Source organism: Lacerta agilis, chromosome 11, assembly GCF_009819535.1.
Source record: "Lacerta agilis isolate rLacAgi1 chromosome 11, rLacAgi1.pri, whole genome shotgun sequence".
NCBI lineage: Eukaryota > Metazoa > Chordata > Lepidosauria > Squamata > Lacertidae > Lacerta > Lacerta agilis.
The window spans coordinates 26,635,466-26,654,405 of record NC_046322.1 but is presented as its reverse complement, the minus strand read 5'-3'; the positions used below and the strand labels follow the sequence as shown (position 1 = coordinate 26,654,405).

The window sequence follows — 18,940 nt, the reverse complement described above, 5'->3', positions numbered from 1 at the left end:
TTCCGGGTTACTTCCGGAAGATCCCGCCTCTCCCTTCCCTTTCTCTCTAGAGAGGAGGAAGGGAAGAAAACAGAGCCGAGTCCGCTGGCTTCGGAGCGCGCTGGGCCTTGCCCAGTCAGCTGCCTCTCCCGCACCGGAGTAAGTTGAAGGAATGAATACCATCTGGGGGCGGAGACCTTTTTTTTTAACGGTTTCTACGTGGTCGTTCGCACATTTTCCCCATTAGATTCTTGCTTGGAAGCGAGCGGGGCGCCAGACCCGGCGGGTGTGTGAGGGAAGGGAGGGGTTGTTTCTCAGATACTGGCAAGGATGCTCGAGGTGCTGGGCCGGGGAGCGGCTGTGCCTGAGGTACTTGTGCATGGGGGTGTGTGGGTGTTAGAAACTCTGGGGAGAGGCAGGGTGGTAGACTTGAGGGAGACTCCCGGCGGCCGCGAGTACCTTGCGGGGGTTCTGGTGGGCCCCGAAAGCCTGGCAGATGCTCCGGGTACGGATTGCCGATAAGGAACAACAGCCCTTGTAACGTCAGTGCTGTTCCGAGGAGTGGGTGGGTTGCTGCTTTCTCTGTAGCTTAGCGGCCACCAGAAAGTTGCCTCGCTAGCGCCGGCGATGCCCACGTGGACTCGCGTGTGATGCCAAATCCTTCGAACGGAACTGTGTTGAAGAATGTCTGCAACACAGGCAGAAAGAGTTTCTTGCTAAGGCCGCGCTGGATGGTTGCTCCGTTTCATTAAAAAATAAAATAAAATGTGAAGGTTTCATTCTGTATCTGGTGGGCCACTTACGACAGGTAAGGTTCTACCCGAGAGCAAGCTCGTTCACGATTACTGGGGAAATGCTATATCCGTGGGGCATGGTCTGCGCACAGTGGTGGGGATGTTTTAAGGTCACCAAAGTGGATGTCAGTAGAATTTGGTAACTGGCACACAAAAATCAATGATGGCTGTTTAGAGAGAGAGAGAGAGAGAGGCTGTTTAAAAAGATTGGCCTTATACATACGCTGGTACTAGTAGCCTAAAACGAGAACACCGTTAAGGTAGGCATATGGAAATCGGTGAAATAAGTGGGGCATGTTTATTGTTTAATGTGGTTAGGTTTGGAAATGACAGGGAATCATAGAACAACAAACAGGTAGCATCATGTTTCCCACCACAGTGGTTAGCCAGAGATGCCTGTGGGAATCCCTGTAGGGCACAGTCATTTCTACATTTCTAGAGGAAATGTAGAAATTTTTCCTTTTCATCATGATCCAAACATGTATTTATCAGTGTGTGTTAGGGTAATTGAAGTTGCCCATTACTATGCTTTCTTCATCAGATACCTTCTTTACTTCATTCCTTATCTCCAGATCACTCTGAGTGCTTTGAACAGGGAGATGATAATTTGTGTCCTGTACTAAATTACTTTTGGGCCCTGATTTAAACATATAGGAGAACAAGCCTTGTTGAAGATGACTCAAAATGGGAAGTTACCTGTGGACAGTAACTCCTACACCAGCAGTCTTTTGGGGTTTGAGTAGGGGTGATTAACCCAGTTCATCTTGAAAGGCTCCTGAATAAATGTAGGAATAAATGGAGTAATGGATGAGCAGTTGACTAGGTTTGCAGATGACACCAAGTTGTTCAGGAACACGAGGAAATTGCTAAGAAGTCTAATGTGGTGAATGAGCAACAAAATAGCAAATATTGTTTAGTTATGAATAAAGTGGTGCCTATTAGCGCAAAAAATCTTAACCATGTTCACGTACATACTGACTTTCTCTGAACTGCTAGCAGCTGGTCACCTGATGAAATTGAGTGGCAGTAGATTGAGGATGAGCAAAATAACATTTTACTTCCCATCACACATAATTGTGTATGAAAAATTGCCACAAGTTTAGATGGCTTTAAAGGGGGATTAGACATATTCATGAGGGACAACTCTATTAATGGTTCTTAACCATAATGGCTAAATGGGGCCTGTCTTAGAGTCAGATCTGTAGAGTTAGAAGAGACCAGGAGGGTTATCGAGTTAAGCCTCCTGCAATGCAGGAATCTTTTGCCCAATGTGGGGCATGTATCCAAAATTCTGATAGTAACAGTTTCATGCAACTGGATTCAGCATATTCTTCTATTTATAAAATTTGGAGGCTTCATTGGATACTATACAAGTTTAATTTTTGAAGGGGAAAACCAACTTGGATTGTTGTTTGGCACATTATTTTATTGGCATATTGTTAAGTTGGATGATGTCATCAGAATCTATAGAAGTTTTAAATTCTGAAGGAAAAAGAATAACTTTATTCTTATATAACAGTTTGCTCCTACTCGTTCAAAAGATGGCATCTTGTTTATAGAGGAAATCATATAAATGCGTCTAAAATTATTTTCATGATTGATTAGTCTTTATTTGCTTGTAGAGTAGTTGTGGGTGTTGTTTATGATCATTGGGCATTTCAAGGTCTGCATAGGCCTTAAACTCCCTTTTTAAAGATCATGAATTGGAAATAATAAGAGTGCCTACCTTGCTTTCCTAAAACATCTGGAAAATAATAAATACTAATTTTGATGTGTCTGTGCTTGTGAATATTTAAGGAAAATTATGTTGTAACAACATGTTACTGCCAAAAATCATTGGGAAGTTATCAGCTTGTTGTTGTTGTTCAGTCGTTCAGTCGTGTCCGACTCTTCGTGACCCCATGGACCAGAGCACGCCAGGCAGCTTGTAGTAATGGCTAATATATGTAAACCTTATGACTTTAGTTGCCTGATTTCAGTTTTTTAAATATATATATATATTATATAGGTCGAAGAATACATGTTTACTTTCAGCATAGAAGAGCATGTTCCCAAATTCTTCCAACTTGGGTCATCCACCCTTCCCACTAGAACATCAACAATACAACTTCTTCATTAATCTTCCAGTGAACATACCTCCTGTTCTCTTTCACCAGCAATTTCAGAGTACAACGTAAGTATGGTAGAATTTTAATCTGAAATTTGCTGCCAGAAGCAAATCTTTTATTTTTTAAAAAGCCTACTTGCAGTGTTAACATTATCACATAAACTACCACAGAGAAGCAATTTAATGTCCAGTTGAGCTTTAGGTTTGCAGTGAAAATAAAGTTTGAGTAATAAACTCGAGTAGTTTGTATTTCATCACAGTACTGAATTGTAGCATGCATGTTCACTTTGTTACTTAAGTAATTACTGTATGAATATTTAAATTTAAATTCAAAACACTGGCATGAATAATAATACTGCATTTTAATCTTCCTAGAACTCCAGTAAGTGGTAATCTTCTGACGATCCCACCTGTTTCACCTCCACCTTTTGCCTATAGAAATGGAAGCCCAGTGCATACATCAGCTGCACCTGCATCATTCCGAGGCAGAAAGTAAGTGCATTTTGTGGTTCTCTCCCATGTTTTGTTCCCTTAGAATAAAGCACTATAAAATAATATAAATATAATACTGAAGTAGCCCCCTATTAAAGGTGTAACTCTTTGAGATGGATGGCGGCTAACGGATTGAGGTTGAATTCTGACAAGACAGAAGTACTGTTCTTGGGGGACAGGGGGTGGGTTGGTGTGGAGGACTCCCTGATCCTGAATGGGGCAACTGTGCCCCTGAAGGACCACATGCGCAGCCTGGGAATCATTTTGGACTCACAGTTGTCCATGGAGGCGCAGGTTAATTCTGTGTCCAGGGCAGCTGTACGCAGGCTGAGACCATACCTGCCTGCGGACTGTCTCGCAAGAGTGGTGCATGCTCTAGTTATCTCCTGCTTAGACTACTGCAATGTGCTCTATGTGGGGCTACCTTTGAAGGTGACTCGGAAACTGCAATTAATCCAGAATGTGGCAGCTAGACTGGGAGTGGCTGCCGAGACCATATAACACTGGTCCTGAAAGATCTTCATTGGCTCCCAGTACGTTTTCAAGCACAATTCAAAGTGTTGGTGCTGACCTTTAAAGCCCTAAACAGCCTCGGTCCTGTATACCTGAAGGAGCATCTCTACCCCCATCATCCAGCCCGGACACTGAGGTCCAGTGCCGAGGGCCTTCTGGCTGTTCCCTCGCTGTGAGAAGTGAAGCTACAGGGAACCAGGCAGAGGGCCTTCTCGGTAGTGGTGCCTGCCTTGTGGAACGCCCTCCCAGCTGATACCAAGGCAATAAGCAACTATTTTACTTTTAAAAGACAACTGAAGGTGGCCTTGTTTAGGGAAGTTTTTAATGTTCGATGTGGTATTGTTTTTAATATTCGGTTGGAAGCCACCCAGAGTGGCTGGGGAAACCCAACCAGATGGGCAGGGTATAAGTAATAAATTATTATTATTATTATTATTATTATTATTATGAGACTTTTTATGTCACTTTGCCCACATTTTGTTTATTATGATGCCTATCTTATTAGATGCTGGCACACTCTCAAAATGGGAAGTTTGGAGTCATTTCCCACCCAGCTGTATTTCTCCAGTGTTCTCAAGGGTGCATATTGCTATGTGTTTGCTATGTTCATGCGTTTTTTTCTATTTGCAACTGCAGAAAAGCTAGGGAGTGACTATTCCCTTCCCATAACCACAAGGGAAAAGAGCTGTGAACACATCTGTTGTAGCTTTGGTAACTTTACTGAAAACAATGGAGTCATACTATAGTCAGATAAACAGAGGAGACCCTGGCATTTTTAGGTGTTGGTCCCTGAACCTTTACTGGTATTTTCCAAGTTAATAATATTTTCAAGACCAGAAGTAGTATGCTGGATAGGCTTTTGGTCTGGTCCGGAAGGGCTGCTCTTATGCTTTTAAGAGAATGTGTGAACCAGATTTACTGCTGTACTGATAAGGGTGGAGTCTGTGAGGAATAAGATCTGGCCAGTAGACTGGATCCTGAGTCGTCATCGCCCTCCATGGACCACTTCCTCTTCCTTCCCATTTTTATCCTAGGGCACACATTGCACACAACTTCTCACTGTGCTCCTCTCTTCAGATTCAAAACTGCTCTCTTGAATAGGAAGTATTTCAGAATGAGAACTGTATTTGCTGTGCATAAGAATGGCTTGGCAATTTGATCTAGCATTGTCTTTCTAAGGGACACAAATTGAGCACTTGCGCATTCTTTTGAGTTCCCACACTGAAGAAGTGTGGATGCGCATGAAAGCTCATACCAAGAACAAACTTAGTTGGTCTCTAAGGTGCTACTGGAAGGAATTTTTTTATTTTTTATTTTGTTTTGACTATGGCAGACCAACACGGCTACCTACCTGTAACTAGAATATTCACAGTGATTAATTGGTAGCATTGACAGTTCATTCCCCCCCCTTGCGTATTTAAGTAGCGAAACTGGAATAGTCATACTCTCTTACATTTTTAGGAGGCTGAAAGAGCAGGATGTTCCTTATCAAGTGAAGCGCCAGCGATTTCATTCACCTCATCATGAATCTGCTTCAGCTAACCAAGTAGTGCCTTTACCAGAAGATCACAGGCGGTCATTCCCTGGATCAATTCCTTCACCATTATTTCCAGCGCATTACATCTCTGATTTGACGGGATGTGTGCCACCCTTACAAGAAGCTTCATTTCCTGACCTTAAAGAAACTGCACTCCCTGTGGCCAAAGATAAGGTAAAATTGAGAATGGGCACCCTTTTCCTTTCTATAAAGTTTTCTGTGCAAGACAGTGGCTCCCAAATCAAGGGCTGCAAGAGGAGCTGAAGGGTATCTTAAACAGAGCCAGTATGTTGGAAACATTTTCACTGAGTCTTAGAGCAAGGATGACTCTTTGAGCAAGTATAGATTTCCACTCCTGCCGTCAGTCAATATAGAACCAGTAACATCATTCCCAGTGGAGGGTTGGAGGATGTGTTGGGATTCCTCCTTGGCACAGCCAGTGCTTTTTGTAAAATAATAATAAATAGTTAAAATATAATTGAAGAATGCTGGGGAATGCGCATCTGAATTGTCACCTTTGCCGCTGACTGCAATGGGAATGGCAGAATGTTGAAGGATAATAGTACATGATTTATCCTGTGGTTGCAAGGAGGATGTGGGAGCAGATTGAAGAAACACATGAAACAGGAACACTGCTTTTAATAGTAAAACTTCCACCAGTGTGGTGTAGTGGTTAAGAGCGGTAGACTCGTTATCTGGGGAACCGGGTTCGCGTCTCCACTCCTCCACATGCAGCTGCTGGGTGACCTTGGGCTAGTCACACTTCTCTGAAGTCTCTCAGCCCCACTCACCTCACAGAGTGTTTGTTGTGGGGGAGGAAGGGAAAGGAGAATGTTAGCCGCTTTGAGACTCCTTCGGGTAGTGAAAAGCGGGATATCAAATCCAAACTCTTCTTCCACAGTGCTGATTGTGTTCAAGCAGCAATAGTAATACTATGCAGCCATGTATTATTGCAGCAAGAACAACAATTTTAATTGCCTGTGTGCTGTCCAAGAACAGATGCTTGTCTGTAGAATAGCAAAGTTTAGAGTGCTTCTAGTGAGACCAGTCTCACTAATCAGGCTCCTGCTAAATCCTTTATTTCCAGTGAATTCTTGTATGACTTTGATAGGTGATTTGGGGGCAAAAACCTTTCTAAAGGTGTGTGTGTGTGTGTGTGTACACAAATTATTTACTATATGTGTATAAGAGATCTTACTGATAGTTGTATAGTAAATGCTGGTTTGTTTGTTTTTTGGAAATGTTAAGCTAAGTCAGCAAATACTGGAATTATTTCAAGTGTGTCAACAACAAACCTATGACTTGAACAAAAAAGAGCTTTGCCGAACACAACTCCAGAGGGAAATTCAGCAGATCTTTCCAAGTATGTTATCATTCCATACGTTTCTGACACTCAAAACAGTCATGTTTTTAATGATTCCCTTCTTCTAAAGAATAAGATTTTATTGTATGGTTCTTTCCTTGTAGATAGTAGACTCTTTTTGGTTGGATCCTCGCTAAATGGATTTGGTACTCGTAGCAGCGATGGTGACCTGTGCCTGGTGGTTAAAGAGCAGCCAGTAAGTACTAGAAGGAAAACCTGCTGTCTGTGAAAATGGCTTTCCAAGATTCTCAGCTTTTTTCTGAGAGAGGTTGGAAGGAGAGCTGCAGTGTAGGAAGGGGCTGTGATGCCAGAGTTCTTTAACAAATTTAGTTAAAAGGAAATTAATGAAATTCTAAATCTGAGTCTTTTTCTTTTTGCATTTTCTGCCCCTGTCTGATGACTTGGGCCCCCAACAAATCATGGTCAAATGCAAATATTTTTGTACTTGTAGAATGGTGGTGAAGAATCAACCCGGTCCTTATCTCCCTTAACCCTTACAGGCCAAATATGATAGGTGGACGGGCACACACCTTTCGATCACCTGACATCACAAGGACTTCAGGGTGGCATTTCTGTCTTGCAAAGAACTCTGCACAGTACTTTGAACTGCTTCAGATCAGTTAATAATTTCTCTTTAAAGCACTCTGAGCTCTTTGCAAGTCTCTTCAAGAATTGACTGGCCGTGGAGTTGCCCATGGAGAACTCAATTGTGCAACTGATCCTAGCTGGTTTATTTTCACTTCCAATCAGCTGATTGGCGAGACTGCAAGCCACACCACATGTGGGACAGGTGGACGTGGTTTGGAGGAAGCAGCCAAGTTCGAACTGGTGACAGATCTAATTATGCCCCCAGGCCAAAGGTTCCTCATCCCTATGGTAGAGCCAGTTCATATTACCTAGCTGTTCCTTCTGCTTACTGGGCAATCAGACGCGTAAGGTCACACATAGCCGTCCCACCAAAGTTATACTTGCAGAATTCACGTATACATTCTTTTCTGTATGTAAAGGCAGAAAACAAGACAGCTGACATAAGACACTGAATTTCTTTTTAAGATTGGGGGGGGGGGACACATCAGAGGAGCAGAACCTGTAGCAAAAAAACAAAATGAATCTGCTCCTCTGTAGCCGACAAGAAGAAAGGGCAATTAGTGATGGATCATAATGCATTTTTTTTTAAAGAGTACCTCTTAATAGAATGGAAACTTCACCAGATAATTTGAATAAAATAATCACATTTCTGGAACCATACTATCACTTAGATTAACACTGGTGGTTTCCTGCATTACACGCTGCATTAGCTTTAATCATGCTTTTAAAAAGACCCACTTACATTATTTTCATTCCTCATGAAAGCTGTTAATGATTAGCAATACTCATTATGCAAATACACCTTATTCAAGTAGGGGTTTAAGTTGTATTCCAGGAAGTGCAACCTAACTCACAGTGTCTCACTTTAGTTCTGATAATTTTTCTGTTTTCTGATCTTAAGTGAAAAATGGTGTGTGAGCATAACAAGTACTTTTTAAGTAAGTGACAGAGCAAGATTGCTCTGATTATTTTATTCCCAGTATCCCACACTCCCAGTATTAATGTTGTTGTTGTTGTTGTTGTTGTTGTTGTTGTTGTTATAATATTATAATTATTATTTATTAAATTTATGTGCTGTCCTTCATCTGTAGATCTCAGAGTGGTTCACAAGACAAAAACACAAAATACATAATAAAAACTAGAACAAAACCAAGCCAATAACCCCTCCTCTAAGGTACTCTGGCCTGGAGCCATGTAACATTTAATACCTTAAAACTTGCACTATGAACTGAGCACTCAAAAAGATAACTAATGGAGGTGCTGTTTTATCAGAGTTACATAATATAATTTGGGGGCCTGAGGTGGAAAAAAACCAATGTTATATCCAGGGAATGAAACACACACACACACACACACACACACACACACGACATTTATCTGTCCTTTAATGATACCTCCAAACTGGACTCTTTACTTCGGGCATGTTGTAGGATCTGCCCTGAATGGGACTCCCAGTGTGTTCTTATCCAAGCACTGATCATTTTAGCCCTTTTGGTCTTATTTCATAAATGACACAAGAAAGTTAGGGATGCATAGGTTGTTGCAAGGGTGGGTGTAGAAAGATGTGATCTTTTAATTAGCTTCTATTTAATTTCTTGTGTTTTTAACAGATGCCTCCACTGGATTGTTTTAATAGATATAAAATATTCAGGGTTGTATCCAACACTGCCATTCTACTTGCGCAACAAAACCTCCCCCTCTTCCCTGCAGCCCCCTGCACACCATCAAAAACTGCTGCAGATGGTTGGGGGGCCCTCTGAAGCTGATTGTGTGGGTGCGTGAGGAGAAAAGGGGAAGTCCTGTTGTGTGAGTGGAATGCAACTCATGCACTTTTGGATACAACCCTCACTCATTTCCTGAATGCATCTGAGTATTAATGGACGTAATTTATTTTAGATTAATCAGAAGACTGAAGCAAGACAAATCCTCAGCTTACTCCAAAAACACTTCTGTCGGAAGCTTTGTAAGTTCTGGACTATGTTATAGTGAAATGATTTTTGGCTAATGCTTTGTGATATGCACTAATGGGCAAGAAACCCTTACATGAAAAGGTTTAAATTTAACTTAATTAAGACTGCATTTATGCCTGCCCAAGTGAATGGCTTGGATTTGAGGTTCACTGCAATTCATTATTTAAGGCATATCTATGCTGCCGTTCATCACTGGTACCATGGTGGCTCACAACATTACAAATACATTTCTCTTAAAATCAGCGCATTAAAATACAGCACAAATACAAAAGCCGTAGTAAAGCCACCCAATTGTACTTAATGTATGGCATAATCATAGTTGGTGCTTACGTTCTTTTGGAAGAGGTCTGACCCAGGGGTGGAGAGAAGGAGGAGAGTTGGCAGCAGCTTCCCCGTCCCTCTCCTCTCTTGGACACTGGTGTGCAAGTGCGCCCCCTGCACCGCTTTGCAAGGTGAGCTGCAGTGGGCTCCCTCAGCACCCTTTGGGGGGGGGTGACCCGCGCATGTGCGCTGGACGGTGTTAACATATGCTCCGCCATTGTTCCCTTCTGGTTATCTCAAGATGGATCTCATTAGACTGGTAACATTCTAAGATGTCTATATAAGGGCATGGATGGTGTTCCTACTGTTCTTGAGTTGTTTAAGGCTTTATAAGGAAACAATAGAACATTAACCTTGGATTGGTAGCAGAGTGGCAGCCAGTGCAGTTATTTCAAAAGTGGGGCTCATGGTAGGTAGCCCCACTCAGCAGCACAGCTTCCACATTCTGTACTAGCTGCAGCTTCCAAACCAGCTTTAAGGGCATAAAGTGTCTTATTAAGGTCATCTGTCAGTGTGCCCAAGGCATTAATCTGCATGCTTTCTTAGTGTGTGTGTGTGTGTGTTTTAAAAAACTGCAGTCGGTCTTGAACTTGGAAATTAATGAGATCTGATGGTTGACCAAATATAATTTTATCCATGAACTGAATAGGAATGATTGAAATGTATGCATGTTTGTTGCAGTACAGTTTAAGAATTGTTGTGTCATAAGACCCTTTATCTAACTCTTATCTGACCAGGGTAATTGTTTTGCCCAATGCTGTTTAATATATCAGTGAGATGTACTTTCCCTCCTTCCCTTTCAGCAAACTATATTGAGAGACCTCAGCTGATTCGAGCAAAAGTGCCAATAGTGAAGTTCAGGGACAAAGTCAGGTAACTATAATTTCCATTAGTTTTTAGATCTTTTTCTTGGAAAATGTGCTGGGTTCTTTTTTTATTGTGTGGCAAAGTTCTTAATAAGATAATGGTTACCGTTACCCAATCCACTGTATGCCCCTGTTGTATAATCAGTGGGAAATGAATCAAAAGCGAGTTGTTCTTTATGGATTTCAGTGGGGCTTAAGGTATGTCCTGGTATTTTGATATGCTTGCCTTTTATGCTGTTATATTTTATTTATAGCAGAGTGATTCTCTGTGTGACAGCTGATTTAATTTCTCCAATAAATGGCTTCCATAATAAATGGATTGTCTTCCATTCATTATTTTAATACAATATAAAGGGGCCCTAATTCACTTTAGAGCTGGAGAGTAGGTTGGGAGGCATACAGTGGATCTCTTCTTTCTGCTTTGCCATGTCTTTGTGGGAGGTTGTACTACATCAGAATCCCAATGTGGCCAGTGTGGTGTAGTGGTTAAGAGTGGTAGACTTGTAATCTGGTGAACCGGGTTCGTGTCTCCACTCCCCCACATGCAGCTGCTGGGTGACCTTGGGCTAGTCACACTTCTCTGAAGTCTCTCAGCCCCACTCACCTCACAGAGTGTTTGTTGTGGGGGAGGAAGGGAAGGAAAATGTTATCCGCTTTGAGACTCCTTTGGGTAGTGATAAAGCAGGATATCAAATCCAAACTCTTCTTCTTCTTCTTCTTCTTCTTCTTCTTCTTCTTCTAAAACACAAGTTTTCATGTCTGTGTTTACATCTGATTTGCATTCTTTATAGAAATAGCAAAGTATGCAGTGGTTGCTTCTGCTTTTGTTTCAGCTGATTCTTCCAGCTTCTCTCTTAAGAATTCTTTTTTTAAGTCTCTGTTTTTGTTTTTTCCTTCCTTTCTGTGTCTGTCTTACTATTAACTGTGCTGTACCTCAGTGGTAAAGCACAAACTTTGAACACAGAAGGTCCAAACCCTAGTTCAGTACCTCTAGTTGAAAGGATCGGGTGGCAGGTGATGTGATATACTAGATGTCTGCCAGAAACCCTGGAGAGCTGCTGCTAGTGAAGTAGCCTATACTGTGCTAGATGACTCAGTCATCTGAGCCTTTAGAAGGCAGCTTCCTATGTTCTTAAGGCAGCAAGCTATATTCAGTGATGGTTTCAGAGGGTTTTTGGGTAGTGTAAATAAAATAACTACGTGATTGTCTACATTCAGCCCTTTAGCATAACACTTTCATTTTTTATGTAGCAGCATTTTTTAAAGCATTCACTTCTCTAGAAGCTTCTTTGTATTCTATCTTCCTTGACTTCTAAAGCATGTTTTTTTAAAGCTTTTCTGTTATTGCCTAGTTGGTGGGGATAAATCTTCAACATCCACATTTTATTTAATCTTGGCTATGAAATACTCCCTGGGAGGATGGCTGAAGGGTGAGAGGATGTGCTAGATTGGCATGTTGGCCACTGGAGGTCCCCTGGGGCAACAGTGGAAAGCTCTGCCACTGTCCTGCTGGTAAGAAAAATAGGATAGAGTTCCAAGCAGCAGAATTTTAAGAAATTGGTTAAAATGTCTAGGAAAATCCAGGTGTTTAACAGCCCATATTGGAAGTGTTGATTTTTTTGGCTCAACAACTTTGCCCCCCCCCCGAAAGCTCACCTTTTTTGTCTGGATTTTCACTTTTTGAAATATGGCAACCCTAAAATAGGATGGGGGGGCACAGATCTGCAAGATCCTTACTGCTTTGGTTTCCCCAACATGCCCTGAACCTACTCCAGCCTTGAAGATCGCAGAATTAATTCCCTCCCACCGAAGCAACCAACTTGGATTGCTTTAAAGAGGATTAAACAAATTCATGGTGATAAGGCTTGTTTTCCACTTCTGCTGTTGGCAGAATGTCTCTGAGTACCAGTTGCTGGGGAGAGTGCTGCTGCACACATGTTCGCTTGTGGGCTCTCCTTAGGGATCTAGTTGGCCACTGTACAAACAAAGTGCTGGATTAGTTGGCCTGATCCACAAGACTCTTCTTAATGGGAAAAGAGCCCTCTTCAACCCTGTCCTGCTAGCTGACGTGCCTTTGGATGTGGAGATAGTTCTGCCAGAGACTCTTGCTTGCATGGATTGCTCTTCGTTTCTCTTTGCTATAGCACATGGTTTTCTGCCAAATATTAGGGGGCAAGTACATTATTTTCTACACTTCTGCTCCTTCAAACTTTGTCAGAATTTCCTGGTTCTCTTATTAAAGTGGAAAATAATTTTGTACCTTTTGTGCTAACTTGCTACTTGTCACGAGGCTTTGGTCTCCAGCTAAGATCAATCCATTACAGTTACCTTAATTATATTAAGTTGTTCAATCCTGCTTTAGAATTCATTAGAATCCATTTTCCCAGGACCTTGATAAATTATGTGTCTGCTTAAATATGTGGCTTGCTATGGAGCAAATTGAGAGTCAGATTGTGAGCAGCGCTTAATTGTTGCCTGTGCTCAGTACTGGAACACATAAAGCAGTAAATGCCTTTGAGCAGAAGCCAAGTGCATTTTATTTCCCACTGATCCATAGCCCAACCTTCCACATCTAGAATTCAGAGGCAGAGCTGCCAGGCCAGAGAGTACCAGATCTGAAGTGGCATGATAACCTGCTCAGTAAAAAAAGATTGCTTAAAGCTTCACATTTCTGGTATTATCCACTCAGTAAAGGGTGTTTTGGCTGTTAACACTTTTCATGGGGGCGGGGACTTTATCATGTAAATCATGTAAAGGTGAAAATGGTAGTATTTGGAAAACTTGCAATTGTTTGTGGCTCAGCAAAGATGCTTCTGGGTGTTTCAGCATATTCTATGGTTAAATATTGGTATAAATCTTTCCACATTTTTCATCATTGGCATGTACCTTAGGGAATGATCACTCCAGAAAAGTGTCTCATTGAAGTGGGAAATAGGTTACAGTGGCAAGAACACTTGAGTTTATTGCCCAGCTACTGGGTGGAGATGACAGCATGCTGTACCAAGAAATTATAGGGTTTTAATCCATTTTTTTCAGACGAGTGACAGTTCTGAAAACACTAGCCCTGTTTTTGTTTACATTTGCACACAAATGAAACACAGATGGTATTCTGAAAAGCAAAGCAGGCTTGTGTTTGTAAATCAGTTCCACAACAATGTTTTTAGTCATACTATAATAAAATAATTGTGTTAGGTGCCTGCTGCAAACTTTTTTGTTTCAGCAAACCTACACAAAATACAATTTAGGGATCTTTATTTGTTTTGAAAAGTTTTCCTTAGCTGTGTGTTATTGATTATGTACACTGGTTAAAGTTTTGTGATTAAGCAATATATAAGTCCTAATAAATATATAGGATTTATTTGTTAAAGTCCTTGTGCAAATTTATTTATTTTTCTCCTCTAGCTGTGTGGAGTATGACTTGAATGTAAACAATGTTGTAGGAATAAGAAATACATTCCTTCTCAGAACCTATGCATACAGTAAGTAGTCTGTATTTATATATATATATGTCAGTTACCTAAGATTCTCTTTCTGTGTTTGCAAACTGAGATGCTACTCAGTATCTAAGCTTCAATACTGGATAGGCATACTTGGTAGTAAATCCAGCACTACAGTCGTACCTCGAGTTACGAACGCTACGTGTTGCGTTTGTCACGGGTTACAAACCCACTGAACCCGGAAGTACCGGAACGGGTTACTTCTGGGTTTGGCTGTTCGCACATGCGCAGACGCGTCAAATGACGTCATGCGCAGAAGCGCCGAATCACGCAGCGAGCATGCGCAGGCACGGCGCTCAGGATGCAGACTGCTCATGATGTGAACAGGGCTCCGGAATGGATCCCGTTTGCATCCAGAGGTACCACTGTATTTCAGTGGGACTTACTTCTGTGGAAGCTTGTATAGGATTAAGCTGAAAACATTTTATTATTATTAAAAAACACACCAAATGTGTCGAAATTCAGTTGTTGAGGCATACTTTTCAATTGCTACTTTCTTTTATTGTACTTTGTTCACTGCCTAATGCTTTCAGTTTAATATAGGCCTGATATAATTTAGCCTCATAATTTACTTACTGTTTTATTACTATTGTTATTAATATTACTATTATTTAGACAAAAGGGACCTGCAACAAAATGTTGTAGCAAGGAATGGTCCTGCTGTTTTCCACTGTACTTCATTCCTTTCCCCATTCCAGGTGTGCTGTTTGCCTACCATCACCACCACACAAACAGTCAGTAGACCACTGAGCTGTTTTGGTGACTCCTTCTCCCCTCCCCTTAGATTCTTTTCGAGCTTTTCTGGACTTGTTCAAACCATGAGGCACGCCTCACTAAACATGAATATATCTCTAATGCTTGGCTGGTGCTAAGGATACACCTTCAGAGAACGACTTTACTGTTAGTATATAGGACATCACCATCAATGTCATTTTTACTGAACAATATAAGCTAAAAAGACAGGACTTGGCTCAAAGAAGCTTAAATATTCTAAATTTAAGTTGTACCAGGAGACAGCACAGAGAGGAAGTGGAAAGGGAGAGCTTAGAGTTTGAAAACAAAGAAGGGAAATGGGGCAAGAGAAGAAAATATAACACGGGATTAATATGATCAAATATTGTTGCTCTTCCTTATTTTGGCCAGGGAGAAGGACCAGCGATTAAGCCCAAAGGTTTCATACAAAAAGGTCACTATTAAAAGACGTGGATTTCCATAGGTAGAGATACTTCCAAGCATAAGGACAGCAAGGAAGTACTAGTAAAAACTATTTAAAAGGCAGTACAGTGGTACCTTGGTTTAAGAACAAATTAGTTTATGAACAACTTGGATTAAGAACGCTGCAAACCCGGAAGTAGGTGTTTTGGTTTGTTAACTTTGCCTTGGAAGCAGAACATGTTTCGATTCCTGTTGAGTGTGGTCCATTTGTAAACTGAGTCTCCCACTGCTATGGGAAAGCACACGTTGGTTTAAGAATGCTTTGGTTTAAGAACGGACTTCCGGAACGGATTAAGTTTGTAAACCATGGTACCACTGTATACCTTTTGGTATCTACAATTTTGGAATAGTTGGTGGCAATGATGTATTCATTGAAAAAGTGGGAATACATGTATGTGTGTGGGGAGCTTTATAATAGGTGTTTGTCTAATGAGATTGGCTCAGCTGCTCTGCCTGATACATTTTTGTTTGGTTTTGTTCACAGTTGAGAGTCGAGTGCGTCCATTAGTGCTTGTTGTTAAGAAGTGGGCAAGTTTTCGTGGCATAAATGATGCCAGCCGAGGCACTTTAAGCAGCTATAGTCTCGTGTTGATGGTTTTGCACTATTTACAAAGTAAGTATATTTTTAACTTTGGTAGTCCCCCTCCCGACCCCTGACTTACTTACTTACTTGGATTGCTTCCTGCTTACCTTTAGCCACTGTTCTAGAACTTCTAGGAGCATCTCTAGATAAAGTGCTTTTTAACACCTTCACATCGTTCCACATTCTCAGTATATCACCCTAGAATATATATATTTTTACATTAAGCATACATATTCCTCTTCTTTCAGAGTTTTGACATTTCTCTGTGATCTAACTTCATGAAAAAATACTGTAGGATTCTTGTTGGGTTTCTTGCGATATTTTAAAATATAGCTAACAGCAGGAAACATTGGAAAACCTCCCATCCATCTTAATAATCTTGTAACTAACTTTGTGTTTTAAAATGTAATATAAGTAATAGCTAATGTAAGCAAATAACTAATGCTGCTGCTACTATTTATTATACATTTCTATAACACGTGCAATAGAATGCTGTTCATCTTCCTTTAAAAATATCCATTTAGTGGATAGAGATGTGAAGTTTCAATAGGGACCATTAATTAATTTTTGGCAAATTGAATATATTTGGTTCTGGGTGCAAGTCCTTCATTTTTCCCACTGCACCATTCTTGTTCTTGTCTTCATTCTTGTATAATAGAATCCACTTACCTCATCACCAGGAGTGGAAAACCCTTTTTAGCCCCAGGGCTACATTCCCTTTGGGGCAATCTCTTCAGGAGCTGCAGGGTCATTGTTGGGCAGGGCAGGAAGCAAAAGTGGGTGGAGCAAAGGATTTGACAATAGGCTACATTCCAGCCATGGAAAACACACACATGTGCCTCTCCATCCAAGCAAGGAAGTGGCATTATTACAGTCAAAGGACACATTCCCATCTAGGTAAAAAATGCTCAAGTACTGTTTGGAGCACAGGTACCAAGCATTATGACATGAGGAGTGAGGGTGTGGCCCAGGGAAAATCTCAAGGGCAGGACTAGATGGATTTCACCCAGGCAAATGAACAAGCTTCTAGAAGAGAAACAAAAGATTCTGTCCTTGACTGCCTTCTGCATTTCTGGGCTGCGTATAGACTGGGGAGGACTTCACTATTTCCCCCATGCAGCATAGTAAGCAAGCTGGAAGTTGGCATCCCACCAAATCCCTTTTCCAGGGGCCGCACTCCCACTTTGTGTTTATGCTGAAAGCCTTGTTCGTTTATCCAGCACAAAAATAAGTGGGCTAGTGGCAGAGGTATGGATAGCTCTATCCTTCCGCCACTTGTCTACGACACTTCTGTGCTTGATGTGCAGGAGACAAAGACTTTCCAACCACTCAACACAGAAATCAAATGGGCTGGTGGCCGCTCTCTGAACCTCTCGTGGAGGAGGCACACAAAGAAGGGCCTCAGAGCGTGATCTCGGGGTCCAGGTACATTCGTATGGAGAGAGGTGGACCTTGAGGTATTGTGGTCCTGAGATGCTTAAGGCTTTATAACCAGCACTTTGAAATTGGGACTGAAAACTAATTGGCAGCTAGTGCAGTTGGGCAAGAATCAGTGTAATATGCTAAAACCATCTTGCTATTCTGCACCAGCTGAAGTTTCCAAACCGTCATTAAAATATTAAACTTTTTCAGATCTTGCTTTTGGTAGGAAGTTCTTTTGCTGTATAAAAAGGGAAAATCGGAAGGTTAAAAAAATAGAAATCCTATAAATGTATTAGTACTTAGCCTCTGTTCACCTTGTTATTGTGGAAGCTTCCATTAGAAATTAGGAAGTGGACAAGTAGTTATTTTAGAAGAGGCTGGTATGAGCACTATTAGCTTTATTTTAGAACAGGACCGGGGAACTCTGTGGCCTTCCAGATGTTTGCTGAACTAAAACAAATCATTTCTGATGTTTGGCCATAGTGGCTAAGGCAGATGTAATGCCTTAACATAACACCTGGAAGACCACAGCTTCTTTATACCCATTCTAGACCACACAGTCTATAATAACTATACAATTGGAATATATATGTTGGCAAAATTAACTGGTAAGTATGCACTTTCTGAATTACAGCAGTTCTTAAGGAGCCGGATGAGGTGCGCCATAAATTGGGTAAAATGTATTGAATTCTAGGATTAAAAAACATAGGGTGGATCTTAAATGCACTAGAAATAACTCTAAACTTCATTATTCATTCATGCTTTCTCACACAAAAAAATGAGAAAGCATGAGCACTAATGTATCGTATTGCAAACCATTTTTGGATATAGCAGAATGAGACTTCTGTAGCTACTTTTTGTCTTCCAGTTATGTGTTTTGATGTTACGAGACCCAGTTAAGTGTTTTGACACTCCAGTTTATAAGATTGCTGCCTCAGTACAATTGTATAGATCATCTTCATTTGGTGAAGAGTTAATAAAATGCCAGCCCGTTTCAGTTACTGAAGGGGAGCAATTGCGACAGAATGGTCATTCAGCCAAAGTTTGTAAAAGTTAATTCAACTGGAAGAAAACTTTTTTCCCCCATCCTCCTTTTGGCATTGCCATATATTGCGAGGCAATATTCTCAATATTTACATGGTTTTGGGATTTTGTTAGGAATTGCAAAAAGATATAAATAATTAGGAAGACTCCTTTTTATTTAGTATTTTTTAGTAACAGTGGCTGTTTTTATGGAGGCAGACTATGCTTTCTGTAAACAAAGAAATAGGTAGTATTGAAAGAGTCATTGCATTTTCGTAGATAAGAATCTACATTTGTTCTTCAGAAGCCTGTGTTCTGTAACAAATTCCCATTACCTTCATAGTGAAAAATGTCCACACGGCCTTAGATAAAACCCTGTGTAAACACACCAAATAGCAATATATTACTAAGGTTGGCTTAGATGAGTAACTTTCATATTATAAAATGGTTAACCAAGTTTCACACAAACTTATGAAAGGTGATTTTGCTTAATTTAAAGGCCTAGCAGTTGACATTTGGAGTTAAGCATTTAATTCTAGACCTTCAGTTCACACCACTGGTGTAGCTGGTATGTTGTTTTCTGTGAAGTACGTGAATCACAGCAACTTTAAACTTTTTTTTTATAGCCCTACCTGAACCTATCCTTCCATCCCTCCAAAAAAATTACCCA

At 40.9% G+C, this 18,940-nt stretch overlaps 1 protein-coding gene across 2 annotated transcripts in view; it reads left to right on the top strand.

The window, feature by feature from the left end:
- The window catches only part of TENT2 (terminal nucleotidyltransferase 2), a 36,061-nt gene continuing 17,121 nt past the window's right edge, over positions 1–18,940 (top strand). The window contains exons 1-11 of one of the 2 annotated variants that reach the window (XM_033163769.1): positions 1–138; positions 2,782–2,946; positions 3,256–3,372; positions 5,347–5,596; positions 6,671–6,785; positions 6,890–6,981; positions 9,270–9,336; positions 10,468–10,537; positions 13,933–14,009; positions 15,727–15,855; positions 18,897–18,940. In XM_033163769.1, coding sequence (XP_033019660.1) covers positions 2,819–2,946; positions 3,256–3,372; positions 5,347–5,596; positions 6,671–6,785; positions 6,890–6,981; positions 9,270–9,336; positions 10,468–10,537; positions 13,933–14,009; positions 15,727–15,855; positions 18,897–18,940 — 1,089 coding nt within the window. In that variant the 5' untranslated portion in view covers positions 1–138; positions 2,782–2,818. Of the gene's footprint in view, positions 139–1,571; positions 1,657–2,781; positions 2,947–3,255; positions 3,373–5,346; positions 5,597–6,670; positions 6,786–6,889; positions 6,982–9,269; positions 9,337–10,467; positions 10,538–13,932; positions 14,010–15,726; positions 15,856–18,896 lie in introns of those variants that run through there. The other variant, XM_033163771.1, reaches the window with a different exon arrangement.